The sequence below is a fragment of the Amblyomma mixtum genome, chromosome 1 (assembly GCF_055824585.1).
Source record: "Amblyomma mixtum isolate Tamu chromosome 1, ASM5582458v1, whole genome shotgun sequence".
Lineage (NCBI taxonomy): Eukaryota > Metazoa > Arthropoda > Arachnida > Ixodida > Ixodidae > Amblyomma > Amblyomma mixtum.
Window position 1 is genome coordinate 166732161 of NC_143012.1, and position 18810 is coordinate 166750970.

The 18810-nt window shown below is 54.0% G+C and overlaps 1 protein-coding gene across 1 annotated transcript; it reads right to left on the minus strand.

Annotated features, from left to right (window-relative positions):
* Positions 1-5420: 5420 nt before the first annotated feature.
* On the minus strand, positions 5421-7097 carry LOC149369697 (uncharacterized). Its single transcript, XM_089576128.1, has one exon. It carries the CDS (start codon positions 7095-7097, stop codon positions 5421-5423), a length of 1677 nt encoding a protein of 558 aa, XP_089432254.1.
* Between the last annotated feature and the right edge of the window lie 11713 nt (positions 7098-18810).

Below are 18810 nucleotides of genomic sequence, written 5' to 3' on the forward strand. Positions count from 1 at the left end.
GCTCTTCCATTCTGAAAATATCATTCATCTGCCTTGTTTGGTTTAAAAGTTATTTCCGATCAAAGTTAGCGTTTTTTCGAAATAGTTAAAAACAATGCTGCACTGTTCAGGTAACCAGCACATGACAGTTCTGCGATTTTGCGTGAAGAAACTTAATACTTCGCTCTAAGCGGCTAAGCATCGCCATTACTCTACGGCTTCTAGGGTGTGTGCAATGTCTAGTTGATTTTAGCTACCTTTTCTGTTGTTATGAAGGGCACAACTTCTTGAAACGTTCCGCGGCTTCTTTTTTTCTGGTAAATTTACTCTTAAAATGTCGGTCTCTCATTCTTTTAATCAACTTGTAACTATTAACAACAACAAAGTCTACAAAATACAAACAATAATAGCAATAACGCAGCGACATGCGATATATGTAGATAAATGTAGAGTTACTGTATATGCTACCCAAGGTAGCAGAGTTGCGCGTCTGTTTTCAAAACGCTGCTCGCGTTGATGATGATGATGATATTGTGGCATTGCCCTTTGTAGCGGGCGGGCACAGATTTTGTGTCCTAGCCGAAGAAAAAAAAAGAAAGAAAAAAGAACGAAGCACACGCAACCAGAAGTCACAACGTATGCGCACCGCGACTACGTCTGCGTCGGTTCAGTTCGCGGAATAGGACACCGCCGCGTCATCTGCCACCGTCGTTGTAGCCGGGCCTTCGTGGTGGACACGGCTTTCGTTGGTGTGCGCCTATGAGCACCGCGCTCTCCCTCCTGTTCCCCTTCGCCTGCTTGAAATCCCAGCGCCCGTGGGAAGGTGGCGCCATCTGCCTGTGGAGGGGACAACCCGTCGCAGTGAAGCACCAAGTGCTCCGGAGCTCCTCTTCCTTTCCGTTTACCCTCGCACGCAGGCTGCGGGCGCGCTCCTACTCTCGACAGCAGTCGCCATCTGTCGGCGCGCGCGGCCCGAGGGACTGCGGGTCGCGCCGGCGCCGCGCGTAGAACGCATGTTTACGGGTTCGCTTCTGCCGTTGTTGTGCTCCATCAGCTAACGTATGAGGGTGTGTGCTGTGCGTCACTACTCAAATTTTCCCTCTCTCAGACAGTACTGCGGTTATCTTGAGCGCAGTTACTCGTTAACATGACATCCGAGGGTAGTCGACCAGGTAGTGTACGGACTGGAAACCGGCACTTCTAAGCAGATTTCTGCGCTGTCGTGTCGTTTGTTGTCGCCGTTTACGTGCGATATCATCTATGATAATTTTATGCATCATAATGTAGATCTATTGATTTGACTCAGTGGAGTAGTAACTGGACGGGGCGAGCTGCAGACTGAAGGTTGTCCCGACGGAGCGCGTGTTTTCAATCACCAGTACGTGTTCGGCATCCTTGCGCTGAGCTTGCTCTTGTTCCCATTAAACAGATTTCATGCACAGGATTGTAAGCACGACCGCTACCGATTTCAGCTGCTTTTTCCGCACGCATGTCAGAGGGATCTGGGGTGAAAGGTTTATCTACAGTATTTTTCTGCTGTTGGTATCTACACTAGTTTGGTTTGGTTTTTCAAGGTTTTACTTCCCAAAGCGACTCAGGCTATGAGGGACGCCGTAGTGAAGGGTTCCGGAAATTTCGACCACCTGGGGTTCTTTAACGTGCACTGATATCGCACAGTACACGGGCCTCTAGAATTTCACCTCCATCGAAATTCGGCCGCCGCGGCCGGGATCGAACCCGCGTCTTTTCGGCCAGAGCCGAGAGCCGTAACCACTGAGCCACCACAGCGGTGCGGTATCTACCTTATTCATAGGCAAATACTATGCGCGATTTCATTACATTTTCCACACTTAGCCAAACGGCTACGCAACGCTCTCACACGCGGCGAGAGCTCCTGAATAAAATAACGCGACTTCGGACCTCAGAATTAGTTGAAGCTGGATTAGCTGGTCATATCTATACAAGCTTTGATAAATTAAGCGAAAGTACGTTTTTATGCACCAGGGTGCATAAACCATGACAAAATTTCTTTTCTGTTGGCGCTGAGACTCAGTTGAGCTCACAGCGGTAATTTCTTGATAAACTGGCGCGGCGACAAGAAAGACCTGTTTGTGGAAGGGGGGGGGGGTCTTTATGGCCGGCCAGCAGGAAGGAATAAGAGTGCTTGGGAATTGGAACTGCATGTTAGCCGCACACCTAATGCTTCATCTTGAACAAAAAGTTTCTTTGCGGTGGAGCACCAAGACGAAATTCGATATAAGCACGCGCGCATTCGAAGCGCCGGCACAATTAACCTGAATGCCAAACTAAACGTCATTAAAACGCGTCAATGTTATCGCTTTGATAACGTAAATACTTCCTGCAACACAGCCACGCAGTGGAAGTATGCTCGACAATGTTTTTTTAGCGCCCGAAGCGCGGCTACATGCCGGCGCGGCCGCGTAACTGCCGCAGCCCCGCAGTCCCCTAGGAAACGCCCGCACCGCGGCGCGCCAGTCGGTGCAAAATGGCCGCGAGGAGCGGGCAGGAGAGGGAGAAATACTCTCAAACACGTGCGCTGCGCGACACCCCACTGTTGCCGTCCTCCCCTGGGCTGATAATCCGGCGCGCGGAGCAACCTACGCGGCTGCTTAGCTACCGGTCAAGCGCGTGTTTGCGTCTGTACAACAAAAGCAGCAATGTTGTACGGAACACCGATGTCTTCTAGACATCATTGTTTTATTGTCGGTTGCGGAAACAGTCGACGAAAGTAGAAAAAAAAACAAACGCCGCAAGTATGTACGCGCACCATGTTATGTGAAGGTCTCAGCACGTCTGCGGTGTCCATTTCTTCACCGCTTTTCCGCCGGTCCCGAGTTGCATTGGCAGTGGGCGTAGTTGTGGAACAAAAAATACTTGCGCCAACAAAAAGCTTAAACGTTAGCGCACTTTGTGAACGAAATGCAGACAGAAACAAACCCACTGCCTGTGCCTAATTTCGGGCGCGGAACGCAGCGCAGCGCCTGGGTTACCAAACTATAATCTGTGCATAATTTTAAGAGATCAAGTATTTGGACGGCCTTGACAGAGTTCTTTTAATTCACCAGTACACTTTGTGAGGACTTCATAAATTTGGCCACAACTTCGTTTCGCCGCCCCACATGATCGTCAATATCGGGAGGATGTGAAGATCGCCACCTGAAAAAAATAAACATGTCGTTAGTGCAAAAATACTAATTTAATTTGCACAGCATGGCATGAATAGAAGCGGCGACATGAACTTTCACCCAACTGCAAAGTGAGGAAAAATGCAGCCATGGCAACGTAAGATGAAAAAATACACGGCATGCACAGGACGCTAAACTCTGCCACACGTTGTAGTGAATTATTCGACTGAAATCGAATCGAATGCACTGTAAAAAAAAATCCACACTATGCATAACCGTGCCAGAGATACAAGAAACGCAGCGACTTGAGCAGTGCACCGACCCGATTGAGATTGGAATTCTCAACACAGGTGCGGCGATTCTGCCTGTCAGTAAGTGGTAATAGTGTTGCATTAGCGTACCAACCTATTAGATCGTGTAATTGCAAATTTTCTGGTATTTGTGTACCAGTGAGTATTGGCGGGAGCGGAGAAGGCGAGAATGCGAATTGCTTTTAGTCAACTGGCTTGTATCGCTCGTAGTACGAAACAGCCCTACGCAAGCGGCAGGAGGGGCCGAATTTCAATTTCATCGCGCGTATCTCCGCAAACAAACATTCTAATCATCAGAAGTGGATTCCTTTCAGTCATGTACTCGCTGTTTCCAAAATGTTCAGTTTGTAAACTGGGTACTCTGTCGCAAGCTCAGCATCTAAACTGTCACACTCGCCATGTCGAAGCAGGCAGCGAAAGCGTTCATGAAAAACTGCGCTCCACGAAAAACTAGATATTCATTGCTCTCCGCGATCTTGTGTTTCAACACATTTTGCTTTCGTTTTTTTTTAACATGCAACACCGTGCCGCATTCGCCCTACAGGCAACCGGCGACAAAAAAGCACGCGTGAACTGCGAGCATGGCACTCACCGATGCTGATCGTTCGCTGCGTCGAGGAATGGTAGCTTGTTCCCAGTTGGTTATTGCAGGAGCTAATGGCATAGCACACACGAGGATAGACACGGGGCGAACGCCCACCGAAAGTTTCTAGGCTTGGCAGGAATAAAACGGGCGAATGACACTTTCAGGGATCTCACGCTGCTTCGTCTGCAGCCCACCGGCTGCAAATTATCAGCCCAAGATGGCGTCGGCGGTAGGCGGCGCTCGAGTAAAACAAACATGGCGGCGCCCAGGTATCGAAACTCACGTCGGCGGAGGAGTCGAAGCGGCGTCGGTACACGAGTGTGCGCAGCGCACCAGCACGCGCCTCGAAGAGAAGAGCGCTGCCCCCACTGTTGTCGTACAGCTGCTCCGTGGCGATTTCCTTTTTATGCGCGCGGTACAGCTGAAGCGTCGTTTTCTTCTGCATGTCGGAGTGCCATTGGGTGGCTTCCGCAGCCTGCACCTGGGCCCTTACTTTGCGGCTCGGTTGGCGTTTTGTTTCTTCGGTGCTCTCGGTGGTCTGGGCAAGGACTCCGAATTTGCCGCGCAGCCGGTGGACGCGAGCACGCCATTGCGTTCCGGTCCCTTTAAAGTATAGGTACCGGAGCACTCGGCGCGCCCAGCGGGTGTCGGGTAGCATGCGCAGCCTCTCCTCGAAGGCGATTTTGCTGCTGGCCTCTCGAGCTTCGAAGGACGACCAGCCGAGGTCGCCCTGGATTGCCTCAATGGCGACTCGACCATGGCACCCCAGGGCCACTCGGCCAACTTCGTGCTGTCCGCGCTCTAGCCAAGCCATGCACGTGTGGAGGCCGACATACACACGACGGCATTTGCAAAAGTTAGGCCCGGGACGTGCACGGCCTTCCACAGTTCACGCACCATCACATATCGACTACACCCCCACAGACGTCTGCGCAGAATGCAGCAGGCGCGCTGGGAGGAGAGCCGTACACGCTCCTCGTGTGCAGCGTATAGGCCTCCTTGGGCACTAATGGTGACGCCGAGATAGCGGTAATCGGAGGTCTGCGGTATGGGCTCTCCGCTTGGCAGGTGCACCGTGGAGACGCTGGTCTTGTCGCCCGCGAATCGCAACACAGCTGATTTCTTCACGTTGAAGCACAGTCCCAGCTGCCCTAGATGGTCGGCGGACAGTGAGATCAGCTGCTGTAGCTGCGCCTCATCTTCGGCCAAGAGCGCGATGTCGTCCGCGAACACAAGGCCCGGGAGAGTCCAGACCTCCGGGATGCGTCCTGTGCGTATGGGAGGGTAAAGCCGATGCCGGACCGAACCAAGAGGTGCTCCAGCTCTGCCGTGTAGAGCATGTAGAGGATCGGCGACATCGGGCATCCTTGTTTAAGCCCGATCTGCACCTCTACAGGCTCAGAGTGGGCACCGGCAAAGAAAGCCACGACTGTGCTGCCGCAGTATAGGCGGCGAAGCAGTCCGATCCACGCTGATGGCATTCCAATAGCTGCCATTCGATGAAGCAGTGGCTCGTGGGGGACGCAGTCGTAAGCCCTGCTTACATCGAGGAAGCACGCCACCAGTCCCCGCGACTCCTTGCGAGCGATCTCTACGCACTGTGTCAGCGTGAAGATGTTGTCCACGAGGCGACGCCCCTGTCGGAATCCATTCTGAGAGTAGGTTCTTCGCCTCGGCCCACGCCACTATCCAGCCTTTGACAACCTGCGCAAATACCCTGTACAGCACACTGAAGATGGTGAGGGGTCTATAGTTCTTGATGGAGCTTCGGTCCCCGCCCTTTTTAGGGAGGAGGCACACCTTGCTGCGAAGCCAGTCCTCAGGTATAGGATCGCCGGCAATGATGCCACTAAAGAGCTCTGCAAGCTGTTCTCGTGCCTCCTGGCCGAGGCATTTCACCAGGCCAGCCGGAATGCCATCCAAGCCTTGTGCGGTGTTGGCTCCCACACGGGCTATGGCCCGCTTTAGCGCCTCTGTTGTCACCGTCCGCGAGTCGGAGGATGGGGCACTGCTACTACACGGTGTTGATATTGCAGCGGTATCCGCTGGATCGCAGGACTGCTCCTCCGGCCCGGCATGGCACCCATATATTCCCTGGAGATGCTCCGTAAGGTGTTGTGCTAGATCAGTGATGGTTGTGCCTGTGGTGGCGTCGCGTAGCACGTGAGGTGGTGGTTTTCTGTCCAAGGAGGACACATAGGCCCAGAACTTCCGTGGGGCGTTATGACCCGCTCTTCTGAGCTCGTGTAATTGTTCTTGGTTGCACGCTGCTATTTTCACCTGGATCAGCAATTGTGCCTCCCTCTTGCGACGAAGGTACTCCTGCCAGGCCAGGTGGCACTCTTCAGCGGAGAGATTTTTTACAGCTCTGCGATGGAGGCGGTTAGCAGCACGCCGTGCCTCGAGGGCAGTCTGGACTTCCCTGTCCCACCATTTTTTCCGCCGCTTTCCTCCCCTGGAGTGGACACAGACTTCGTGCTGGCGTATGATTTGTTGTAGTTCTCCGATGTACTCGGTGTATGAGGTGGCCTCCATGCGCGCTGTGCTCTGCTCAAAAGCGTCGGCCACAGCTCCATACGAAGTCACTGGGAGGTACCGTAGTGCCGGATCGCGAGTCTGTTTCGCATAAGTGTTACGCACGGGACCCGACAGCGACAGACAGATGCGGTTGTGGTCACTGCCGATACTGTACACTCCCTCTTCGTCAATGTGCACCCTAGTGATGCTGGCTGCCATTCTGGGCGACACAAGAGCATAGTCTATAGTGGACCGACTGTTCCGGGCACTCCACGTGAATTGTCCTTCGCAGTCGACCCGGAGGTTGGCTATTTCGAGGCCGAGTCCGTGGGCCCAGTTGAGCAGGAGGTCACCATTGTGGTCCTGGTTTCCATCAAGAGACTGAATATGTCCATTGAAGTCCCCCATGAGCAGCACCACCTCCCTGTTCGATGCCCATCTCCGGATGTCCTCTGTGAGGCAGTTCATAATCTGGGCATTCCCATCGTGTTGTCCGCGCGTCACGGCGAGGTATACCACGCCGACAACAACAGGCATGCCCAGGATTTGGCCGGCCATCCAAAGGTGTTCATCGCACGTGCCCGTCAACGGCTCCCACTCGGAGTCGCTTCGCCATAACATTCCGACACCGCCTCCTTTTCTGGACCCTTTCTCGCGATTTCTTCCAGCCCAGTGCCACTTGTCGTGGACAGGGGGCTCCTCTAGGTCCCGAAGATGTGTCTCGGCGACCGCAAACAGGTTGAAGTTCTCTTGGTTCAATGTCCGATATAGCTCTTCCCATTTTGCTTCCTTCCGTGCGCCATGGAGATTCAGGAAGCCTACGTTGACTGGGACGGGCCGGTGGCGGCGACGTCGACGTCCTAGTGGGGCATTCGCGCCCCTTACTGCGTTTGCCGCGGCCACTGCTGCAAAATGTGGTGTCGGACGAGATCGCCAACCATCTGGAAAAGGTCGCCGGGCGCTCCTCCCCCCGGGTGAGCCAATCGCGGGACGTGCGGCGTCGCCTGGAGAGGGGTTGGGCCACCGTGCGATGTCATCACACTGCTCCGCATCGTGCCCAGGTGCCATGGGGCCACCGACAGCGGCAGCTGCGTCCCGTGGGGTAGCTGCCCCCAGTACATTGGTTGGGCCCATGGTGAGGGCGCCTGTGTGAGGTCTGTCCTTGTTCCGGCGTTCGCTCGTACTTCTTGACCTGTTGGGGTTGGTTCCGCTGCCCCGACCGCGTCGGCTGCGTTCGGTTTCTTTCCGGCCAGTTCCGCTTGTCCACGGAGAGTCTCTTTTCCTGGCGCCGGCCGACCGGTCTTCAGGGCCGGTGCTTTCGGATGCAGTCGGTTGGGTCGTCCTAGCGGTGCCAACCCTAAAAAAATACATAGCCGGCGACCCAATCGTTGCCCAAGCACGTCAGCTGTATGCTCGGCGTAGGGCCTGCCCTGCTCATTAGGTAGTACTACCCAGTTCGTGGCAACAAATTCCACCATTTGCCCCAACTCCATGCAGGTGCTCTTCATGTCGGAATTCCACTTCTCGCACTTTGCACGGATGTTCTCTTCCGCAACTGCTCTCTCCGGAATAGCATAAATGACAAAGTGGTGCCTGCTGGCTCGCTCTTTCCATTTAACGAGCGCCGCGCGCAGCTCCTGGGCCGATAGGCTAGGATCGGCACTCTTGTGTATCATGTCCTTCATGCCCGCGTGAACTACAACAATGGCCTCTGGCACAGCCCACATCTCCGCGTCCCCTTCAACGGCTGCTATTACATCTTGTAATGTAGCCTCTGTCTCCGTCCTGAATTGCACGGACTTGTTCCACCTGGACACCCGGAGTACCGGTTGTTTCAGGCGGCACGCATCCCGGTCCCCGTAGACGAAGGCCGACCGGCCCTGCTTTGCTCGTTTCCTTATATCACCTTCCTGCGGTCCCACCTGCGCATCCGGAGCCAGGCTGGAAAGTGGAGGCTGCATCACACCCCCCGTTTTCCCTGCCTGCTTCTGCGAGTCGCACGGAGCTGTGTTCATTGGCCGGCTAGCCGCCTGCAGTCTCTTTTTTAGGTGCTTGCGACTCTCCACTGGCCGATAGCCCGCTAAATCATCTGGCAGGGGGTGTAGGGCAGGCTCCTTTTCAGCCGCCCCGGCTCTCTCGGTGCTCTGGCCGACGGCAACCTCGGATGTCACACCAGCCGGCAGGGGCGAGTCGGACAGCCCGGTTTTCACTGCCGTGCTGTTCTGCTCCTGCTTTCATTCCTCTCCATGCGTAATGCCGGATAGCGGCCGTTCATGCGTCGGGCCATCCCACGAGTCCTTGCCGGCAGCGCGCAGTTCCACAACCTCCGCCTGTAGCGCTTCTCGCAGTGGGCGCTCATCCTGAAGCCTCTCTTCAAGACTTTTCGTCGCGGCTGTCTCTGGCTCCAAAAGGGCCGTCAGGTTAGCTACTGCCAGCTTGTATTCCTCCGTCACTTGTTTCACCTGTAGCGTGACCTCCGATCGTAGGATGCTGATCCTTTCACACGTACGGCAAACAAAGGACGTCGACGCCTCCGCCTCGACCACGGACTTGAAGGGGGTGTCACACAACTTTACCCACGACGTGCACACTGTGCACATGACCCAGTCGTCGACGGCCTCACCGTCGCTCGCCGTCTTGCTGCCGGCTTTCCCACGCTGTGATCGCGTCATACTGTAGCTCCTCGCGCGATGACGATGGTCGCGTAACCACTGACACCGAACACACGGTCACATTTAGATGCGTACTTACGGCCCGCGGCCTCAACACGACCAACACGTGCAACGTGTTCTGCTGAGGCTGAGGACTCCATTGGTAGAGCGCCATCACGTGGTGTCCAAGCAACCGTGTACTGCGGAGAAGACGACGCTCGATGGGCAAAATCGTCCACTTTCGGTTCTGAAGCGGTTTTACCGGTGTCGAGTGCTCCCCCGCCGCCTCTGTTCCCCGATTCGAGACGCCCTGCAGCCTTTCTTCTCCCTGTGAGAGCCTCTTCGGTACGGTGCATGTTTTGCCTGTCGGACCAGAAACACGTGCGCTGATGACGTAGGCCGCTGCTGCAGCGAACTGGATTGACAGCCGGCCAAGTTCGAAGCGGATCCACTATCCAACCGCTGTTTACGTTCGCTGTTGTGGGGCGTCTAGAGTGCGTAGCTCACGCCTTTTTTTTTTGCTAAAAGTTGCATTGAGGTTTCTTTACCGAAAACAGGCTGGACTTGCGGATCTGCGCTTTTTCGTGCCCACTGTTGAAACGCTGAAATAGAGCTCTGCGTTGCGTATTTATCCCTGTTGGCATAAAACCTGAATGGCAAACAATTTTTAATCGAGGGAAACATGTTTAGGCATCTGATTGTTTACTTCAGATGGTAACGTTCATCCAGTTTCGAGTAAACTGCATTTTGGATTTTTATACTGTTCTTTTTATAGCTCCGGCTCATAACTTTTTGCAGGGTTTCGTATTTAGTGTCCGGTGAATAAATGTTGCCGCAAGGATGAATGAATGTTGCATTTGCACGGCGCATTCAGAATACTGAGTCTGCCCTTAGGTTATCAGGTAAATAGTTCAGGGAAGGTGGCTGTGGGAATCGCTTGCTGCCGGAGCTCACGGCGCGCGCTAGAAAGAGCACCGTTTTTTCTTGGCTATATTGTATGACTGGGTTACGCAGCCAGCTTTTTAGATGCTTTTTGTTTGCAATCAATCGAAAAAATGGTCTAAAAACCTCGGAATAGCGCCCACGGTCGATCGGCATGTCGCCTGCAGAAACGGAGTGCGGCTTCGCCGCATAACTTCGGTTGCTTGACAGGCAAGATGGCGGAGCTACGCGCAACTCTGCTACCTTTGGTAGCATTACAGTGAACAAGAATATTGGGTAGTGTGCTCACTCCGCGCCGGCTCAACGGGGGAGCGGTGGCCCAGCGAATGTCGACAGGCTTCTGTTTCGCGGCGCCCACACGAGGTGGCGCCACAGTAGACTTCACGGTAGGATTTGCCGCCGCTGTCAGTGCGCCGTGTGTATTTGCGGGCTCGTTGGTGTTCTGTTGTGCGGATTTGCGCTGGTTTGAGCGCTTCTCGTGGGGTCATTTCACGTTTTTGTTCACGTATGGTGTCAGTGCTTGTTCAAGCTTGCCCAGATATCGGCCTTCAAATGCAGTGTGAAGGCCCTCCAGATTCAAACTTCGGTGCCTGGCATGACCACGATGAGCACGTAGCTAGAAGTGGCTGTAGGCTTGTTTTCTACGTAACAGGGTATGTTCCACGGAAGTGTACATTGAAGACAAGTTGCTAGATGTGCATTACCTCGCTTACAATGCAGTCTCCCGATGAAAACTGTTTCCTTGCGAGGCTGACAAAATACCGCGACCGCGGAGGACTGCTGTACCCATCGGCGCAGCTTTATGAATTTCAGCTGAAGCTTGAAAACCTCTTCACAGAAAAGCTCACAGAACCAACTTCTTTCTGCAGTCTGCTTCTAACCACTTTCAACACATCAAGAATGCTTTCGGAATGTAATTCATTGCAGCGCAGAAAAACGCGAACTGGCGAAGCACCTTAAACTGTGCCATTGCTAACGCTGCTCTTAAGTGCCAGAACAATTGAAGGAGAAAAAGGCGAAGTGTTTTGGTTTACGGGGTTTTTGACGTCCCAGAGCGACTCAGGCTATGAGGGACGCTGTAGTAAAGGGCTGCGGAAATTTACACCACCTGGGTACAGGTCAATGTAACCTGGGGCTCTTTAACGTGCACCGACATCGCACAGTACACGGGCCTCTAGAATTTCGCCTTCATCGAAATTCAGCCGCCGCAGCCGGGATCGAACCCGCGTCTTTCGGGTCAGCAGCCGAGCGCCACTGAGCCACCGCTGCCAGAGGCGAAATGAGCGAGCATAAATGCACGCAGTGATGACAAATCTGCCTCATTCTTTTTTTTTCAAATATCAGTGGATGCTGCACGGCTGTCCAAACAAATGTGAAGTCACTGTTACCGTTGTGTCTAAATGGTTTCCGTGCGCACGCCTAGTGTTCAGCGCAAAACGCCAATTGTAAATAATGTATATACCCCCCGCCCCCCTCCTTGTACTTTGTCTCACTTACATGTCTCCGTTCTACCTATCGTCACCCTGCCCTTCAGTTTTCTGTGTGCTGCACAGGGTCCTTGCGAATAGAAATAATTGTTGCCGCCGACACTCTCTCCATTCCGCGTTTGTCCTTGGCATGAATCAAATTCCGCCACACCACATGCGACTACTATTGACTTTAAGTATTAATAGAAAAAGCTGTATGACCCCTCGGTATGCAGTGCATTATAACTACACGGAAACATTGCAGGCACAAGTGACAATACGTGATCCTCCCTGCGTGCCAAACGTATACTGATAAAAATTTCTCATGCAACCCCGCATGCAATGTCCCTTGTGGATCTTTGAGCAATAAATAAGCATGTGCACATGCCAGAAATTATGTTCCATTCAAGATCCGCCTAGCCATTTCAATGACACCCATGCGAATGTTTCGATAATAATTCAATTTGTAGGCGCGGCTACCACGGCTACTGCGACGCCGGCCGAATGCGCCACGCGTTTTCACCCGTGAAGACGCGTGCAGCGCCACCACGCGCCACCGCGCCCTGTCGACACCGGCGGGGTCACCCCGAGCGGGCCTGTGAGCACACTAGTAGCATATACAGTAACTCTAGATAAATTTATTAAGTAGCGCCATCTACACCAATGCACGTGTACTAAATAATCATAGTTCAGAAAAAGAAACGAGTGTGGCGCTGCTGAACATTTAAAAGATGACACATGTGGAGTGTGTGGTAGACCTGTGGAAACAATTGAACACCTCATAATCAAATGTGATGATATCCATCCGGATGTCGATGCAGGCACAGTCACTCTTCCTGAGGCCCTAAGGTTTAAAGATAACAATGATCATGTAAATAAATCTGCAGTGGAAGTTAGCAAAAAACGATTGGAGGATTGGTGGCTGAAAAGCAGAGATGTGGAATAAGGTTAGAATTGTAGGAAACCGTAGGTAAAGATGACGGCGAATCTTAATGAGAATTGCCAGTACAGTAAACAAAAAATAATAAAGAAAGAAAAGCTGAGCATAGTGGCAATTGCCACCACCCCGTTTCAAAGGGGGCGCTCCTATCAATCCATCCATCCAATCAGGAGGTGTTCATGAGAGGGAACGATATCTCTACGATGTTTGCACGTTTCCCTCCATTTTGCCCTCCGTAGTGTGTGTCGAACTACCGAGCAGATTTCCGCCATATTGCTTTGCTGGGTTGTTTTGTAGCGTAAAGCTAGACTACGCGGGTCAGAGGCAAGGAGGTCAGAGCCGAGTTTTGCGGTAGTGTGCGCCGCCTGTTATGTATGCGCATGCACGAGAACCGCGTGACGTCACGAGAGGCGCAGGTGTGTCGCCTCCTCGCCACAGCCGGTGTGAGGTCCTGGCTGCCAGCGTGCGCTCCTCTCCGACGCGTGACCTTTAGCCGGAGCCGTGTTTACGACAGTTGCGCCGCGCGCTACTGCGCATGCGCAAGGAGGGTGCGCGGAGAAAAGACGGTCGCACTCGACATGTAAGCTCTGGTAAACTAAGGAGAGTCGAGCCGCTGCCAAACGGCGCAGAAGACTGGAAAATTTAAATTCTTCCGATCCCGAGGTTGTCCCCTGGCATTCGCCGTCACACTGCGGAAACACAACAACGACATGGACCAAGCACGTTCGCAAGCCAGCCGTCAACAAGTCGCCTAACCAACTTGTCCTACAACTTCTTGTCACACTGCAAGAACGGCAGGGAAACGAGACAGGTTGCTGGGGTGTTGCCTAAGTATGACAGTTTGCGGGAACCGGAACAATAAACAAACAGCGTTCGTGGACCCGGTTGGCGCTGTTCGCCGGCCGGGCGAATTTCCCGGAGACACTGCACCGACCAAACCAAGCACTTTGCGGTGATTCACTGCTTTTGTGCCTTTCGTGCTTGGAAACGTCGTTTGCAAAGTGCAAAAAAGAGCGTTTACTTTCGTGGTAATGCTTTCTGCTGCGGTACATGAAGTCTTGCAGGCAGGCGCATACAGACGGGACGGCTGCCGTGGCCACCGTCGGTTCGCGGATGCGGCCGCCGTGGGGAAGCACGTTCAAGCCCCGTCGCATTCTTGTGAGCAAGCGTACACTTCTGACGAACGCGGCTCAGTAGGGAGCCAAAAGGAATGTGTTGTTCAAGGGTCTGCCTGGGCCACAAGGTCCAGCAGTTTCTTGACGGGTTTGTGCTCGAGCACCACCCGAGCAGGAGCCGGCATACGAGTGTGCCAGTTGCTCGCGTGAACATGCCGCCGTCGTACTCGTGATGCCAGGAAAGTGACCTGATCGCGATGATCGAAGGGAGGCGCCTTCCATGGGATATAAAAAAAATTGGAGGCTTATCAAGGTTAAGCCCAGTGGATGCGAAGCATGTTAAGCAGCTGCCTCAGTGTGGGTGGGGCTAAGTAACGGAGACATGGTTTTAGGTTAATCGTCGTACTTTATTCTTTGCAGCCCGACAAACACACTCTTATGGTCCGTAAATGCATGAATCTTGGTTTGCACGTCACTTATTCTGTATTGTCTTTGAGCATTTCTACACAACACCAAGTCTAAACTGTTTCCCCACTGATTCGTTTTGCATTCCTATTATTAACGTCCTTAGCGTTTGGAGGCATCTTGACCGCATACACGCCCGGCGCAAAGACGCTGGCGCGGTTGCGGGCGCAGAGACTGACGCGACGGCGGGCGCGCGCCGCTTCATCCCTGGCGTGACGTCATATATTACGTGATGCAGCGATGGTGCACCGCCGCCACGTCGCGCGCGCGACGGCGCGAACCGAAGCGTGGAGGCATGGAGGAAAAAAAACTAGGAGAGAGTGCGCTCAGCCTCTGCAAGCCATCCTCCTCTGACGCCGCTGCCTAGGGCCGTTTTGCGCACTGACTCATGGGAAATAGGCCCTCCTCCACAGTTACCAGACTGCCAACCAGCGGTGCTTTTTAGTGAACGTCCGGGCTTCGATGTAGCGCAGAAGCGCAGCGCCTGTGTTGCAGCTTTGGCGCAATGCGTACCGAGCTCGAGGTTGTCTGAAGGCTCCGCGTCTCAACACTTCTGTTGATTACACTCTTGAGTTTCTGGGTGCACTGTAGGAAACTGCGGGTAAACTTTTCATCATAGGATGTGGCCGCGACCTCGTCACTGTTGAACTGTGGTTCATTAAGAGAATGGAGAGGAATTCCTTTCGTCGTTGTGCACACATAAGGAGCGTTTATTTCAGCGCATGCTATAAGCGGAGAACTTGTGAGTAGTCGAAGAAAACAAGCCTTTAAAAAAGGGCGCAGTGGCTTCCAGAGCGCTCACGACGGACGGACGTGTTTAAGGTGCGCTCCGGCGCGCTGCGCAAGATTCTATTTCTCGGGCAGGCGGACTTCGGCCCGCCCATGGGCCCGCCGTTCTCCGCTATTCTCGAGGCACAAGTCGCGCCGAATACGCTCGCGCACATACGCGGTTCCGACGTGAAATGCAGCAGTGAAGTATTTCTCTCTCTCGCTGTCGAGAGAGAGTGCCGGCGGCTTTACGTCTGCTCCTGAGCGGGGTCTCCCGGCCACTGCGCACAATCACTTACAAAAAAAGTAAACTGTATGTACTACATAGCCGCGCGCACGTAGCGTCCTGTCTCGGACTAATCGCGCGCGCGGCACACTGCACTAGCGGCCGGTTGGGGCGCCCGGCCGCGTATACCGTCCGAGGAGAGCGCTCGTTGGAGTTGGAGAGCGCTCGATTCGCCTGCACTTACAGTCACTGCACCAGTTCGGCAAAGGTCTGCGGCAGCGGTGGTGCCGCCGGTTTGTACCGCTAGTTCCGGCACTTTGAGCGCAGTTTGGCACTGTCTGCTTCCAAAACGGATGGTAGAGTGCAGGCTTGGTCGTCGCTAGCCTTTGCGATGCCAATGAATTGCAGCCAGCTGTTTACTGCCTACATCAGCGGCTGCCAACATCTCGTATCTCATGAAGAAATGATCAAACAGAACATCACAATAACATGTTGCCATGAACCAGCCTCGATCCGTTTCTTTGGATAACTCGAGCAGCGTTCTCAACCCTGCAAACCATCGTCTTCTTCCATGGCGGCTGCAGCTGCATTATTTCAGCACTGTTGTGTCCCCTTATTGCTTTTGTGTGTGTGCGCCCCCGCATCCTCCTCCTAACGACCACTCGCATCCTCCTCCTAACGACCACTTGCCCTTCGTCGCACGCTGTCGCCAGATGCCCCCCCATGGTGCGCCCCCGCATCCTCCTCCTGTTTTGGGAAGCCACTCCCTCCCGTGGACGCTTCTCCGCTCCCTCCTTTCTTCGGGCGGCCAGTTCGGCTCCTGCCTCGGTCGACGCTGGTCGCACCCTCATCGGCTTTAAATAAACGAAGTCTTAAAGTACCGTGTGCGTCTTCGCTGCATTCAACACAGCGACCGGACACGACAGTGGCGACGAGAAAGTGGATTCGACCCGCGCTACGCAACGCTATTGACAAGCCATGGCTACGCGAGGGTTTCCCAATCAGATACCAGAATTCAACGGCTCATCGTGGTCATCGTGGGTTGGACGCCTTCAGTTCTACTTTGAAGCTAACAACATCACAGACCCAGCCTTGAAGAGGGCCAACCTGCTGACGCTGTGCGGGGAGCAGACCTACGATACTGTCTGCGCCCTTATTCAGCCAAGCACACCAGCGGCAGTGTCTTACGACGACATCGTAAAAGCGCTGCAAAAGCACTACGACCCAAGGCCATCCGAGGTCTACAGCCGGGCTCGCTTCCAACGACGAGATCAACTGGGAGGAGAAACTGTGAGCGCCTACGTAGCCGCGCTCAAGAAGCTCGCTGCCGACTGCAATTTTGGAACGCTGTCGACAACAGCTACCGGGCAGGAGGGAGACGCAGCTTCTTCTGCTAACACCACCATGCTTCCCTTGGACGTGATGTTACGCGACAGATTTGTGTGCGGACTGAGTGACGAGTCACTGCAGCAGCGCCTGTTCGCTGAGAAGGACCTCACATTCAGCAAAGCTTACGACATCGCCGTTCGAGCGGAGAGCGCCAGTCACCAGCAGAGAGGGATTCGCCGGAACACCGAGCCGGTACACCAGACAAGCAACCAGGTGCGCAAGCCTTCTGTTGTTGTAAAATCGGTCAAAAAGGCACAACGCTGCTGGCGGGGTGACGACCAACACAACCCCCAGGGATGTCGATTCCAGTCAGCCACGTGTAATTTTTGCCACAAGCGAGGGCATATCGAAAGAGCATGCATTACGAAACGGAGACTTGCCAAGATAAAGTCACCTTCCCAGCCTAATCACAGCGTCAACGCCTCAGAGAATACGCCGCTATCTGATCTCCATGGAACAACATCAGCAACACCATCTGTGTTGTACGACCTGAACACCATGAATCTCGGCACGCGACCGAAGATTTTTACAGAAGTAAGCGTACATCACCAGCTGATTAAGTTCGAGGTGGACTCCGGCGCAGCCTGTACTCTGATCAGTGAGGACACGTTCCGAACTTCATGGCCATCTGACGCACCCGCCCTGCAACAAGACGACACGCACCTGCGAACGTGGTCAGGACAGAATCTGCCACTATTGGGCTCTGCCAACGTGCAGGTTAACTACAACGGCCAGACCCATACGCTACCTCTGCTTGTTGTGAAGGGCACAAGATCAAGCCTTCTAGGGAGAAACTGGTTTTCTCCACTAGGCGTGATGATATGCGGCATACACCAGACGCCGAGCCAGAACATGGTTGAGCAACTGCAAGAGAAATACGAAAGAGTATTCTCGGAAGAGATTCCAGGAAACGAAGGGCCCCCGGTCACACTGGAGTTGTTGGACAACGCGCAACCCAAATTTCTGAAGGCCAGGCCGGTGCCGTTTGCTCTCCGAGATTCAGTTGAAAAAGAGTTGAGCACCCATCGCGGCTGCATCATATTTGGGTCCCGAGTTGTGATGCCGAGAGAACTACGCGCACAAGCTATGTCTCTCATCCACGCCGGACATCGGGGCATCGTTGCAATGAAAAAGTGTGCCAGAAGCTACATGTGGTGGCCTGGCATTGACAACGACATCGAAACAGTGGTGCGAGAATGCAAGCCTTGCCAGAGCAGCCGGAGCGCCCCGCCGAAAGCTCCTGTCCCAGAATGGGAAAAGCCAGACACACCATGGCACACACTGCACATTGATTTTGCAGGACCAATTGAGGGCTGCACTTTCCTTGTGGTCGTAGATGCCTACACAAAGTGGCTTGAGATAAGGCAAATGGGACAGACGACTTCGGCAGCAGTCATTGACAACCTCCGATCACTATTTGCAACGTTCGGCCTGCCACACAAGGTAGTATCTGACAACGGAACACCGTTTGTGTCTGCGGAGATTCTCAAGTTTTATCGCGACAACGGGATCTCCTCAGTTACATCGGCCCCCTACCACCCAGCGACAAAAGGACAAGCCGAGCGCTACGTAGCCGAGCTAAAACGCGCCCTTGAAAGAGATCAGACAGGCTCGCTGCAGCGCCGCCTTGCGCGCTTTCTCTTCAAGCAGCACACGACGGTTCAGAGCACAACAGGCGAGACCCCCTCGAAAATGATGTTCGAGCGTGAAATGCGAACCCAGCTCACAGCCATCCTCCCCGAGCCAAAGGCAGAGACGTTCCGGGAAGAAAAAGCAATTCCGCGCTGCGGCACGCTTAATGAGGGGCAGCGCGTCCTCGCCCGACAGTTTCTGAAAAAGCCACGCTGGGAGGAAGCTACAATTGTCAGACGCATAGGCCTGCGCTCTTGGCTCGTCAACATACATGGCACAGTAGCACGCCGACATCTCAACCAGCTGCGTAGATTTACGACGCCGTCTGAGAGCTGTCCGCCAGCGGAGAGAACACGTGCACCATCTTCCCACATAGCCTGGCACCTCTTCCCGGAAGAAGAGACTTCGCCCAGGACAGACCTAGGAGACACAGCGAACAGCCAGCCTACAAGTGTTTCTCCCCCGAGCGCACAAAGCCAGCGCGCCTCCACGCGTGAGCGCCGACCCCCTGCACGATACCAGGCAACTTTCTAAGGGGGAAGGAAGTGTTGTGTCCCCTTATTGCTTTTGTGTGTGTGCGCCCCCGCATCCTCCTCCTAACGACCACTCGCATCCTCCTCCTAACGACCACTTGCCCTTCGTCGCACGCTGTCGCCAGATGCCCCCCCATGGTGCGC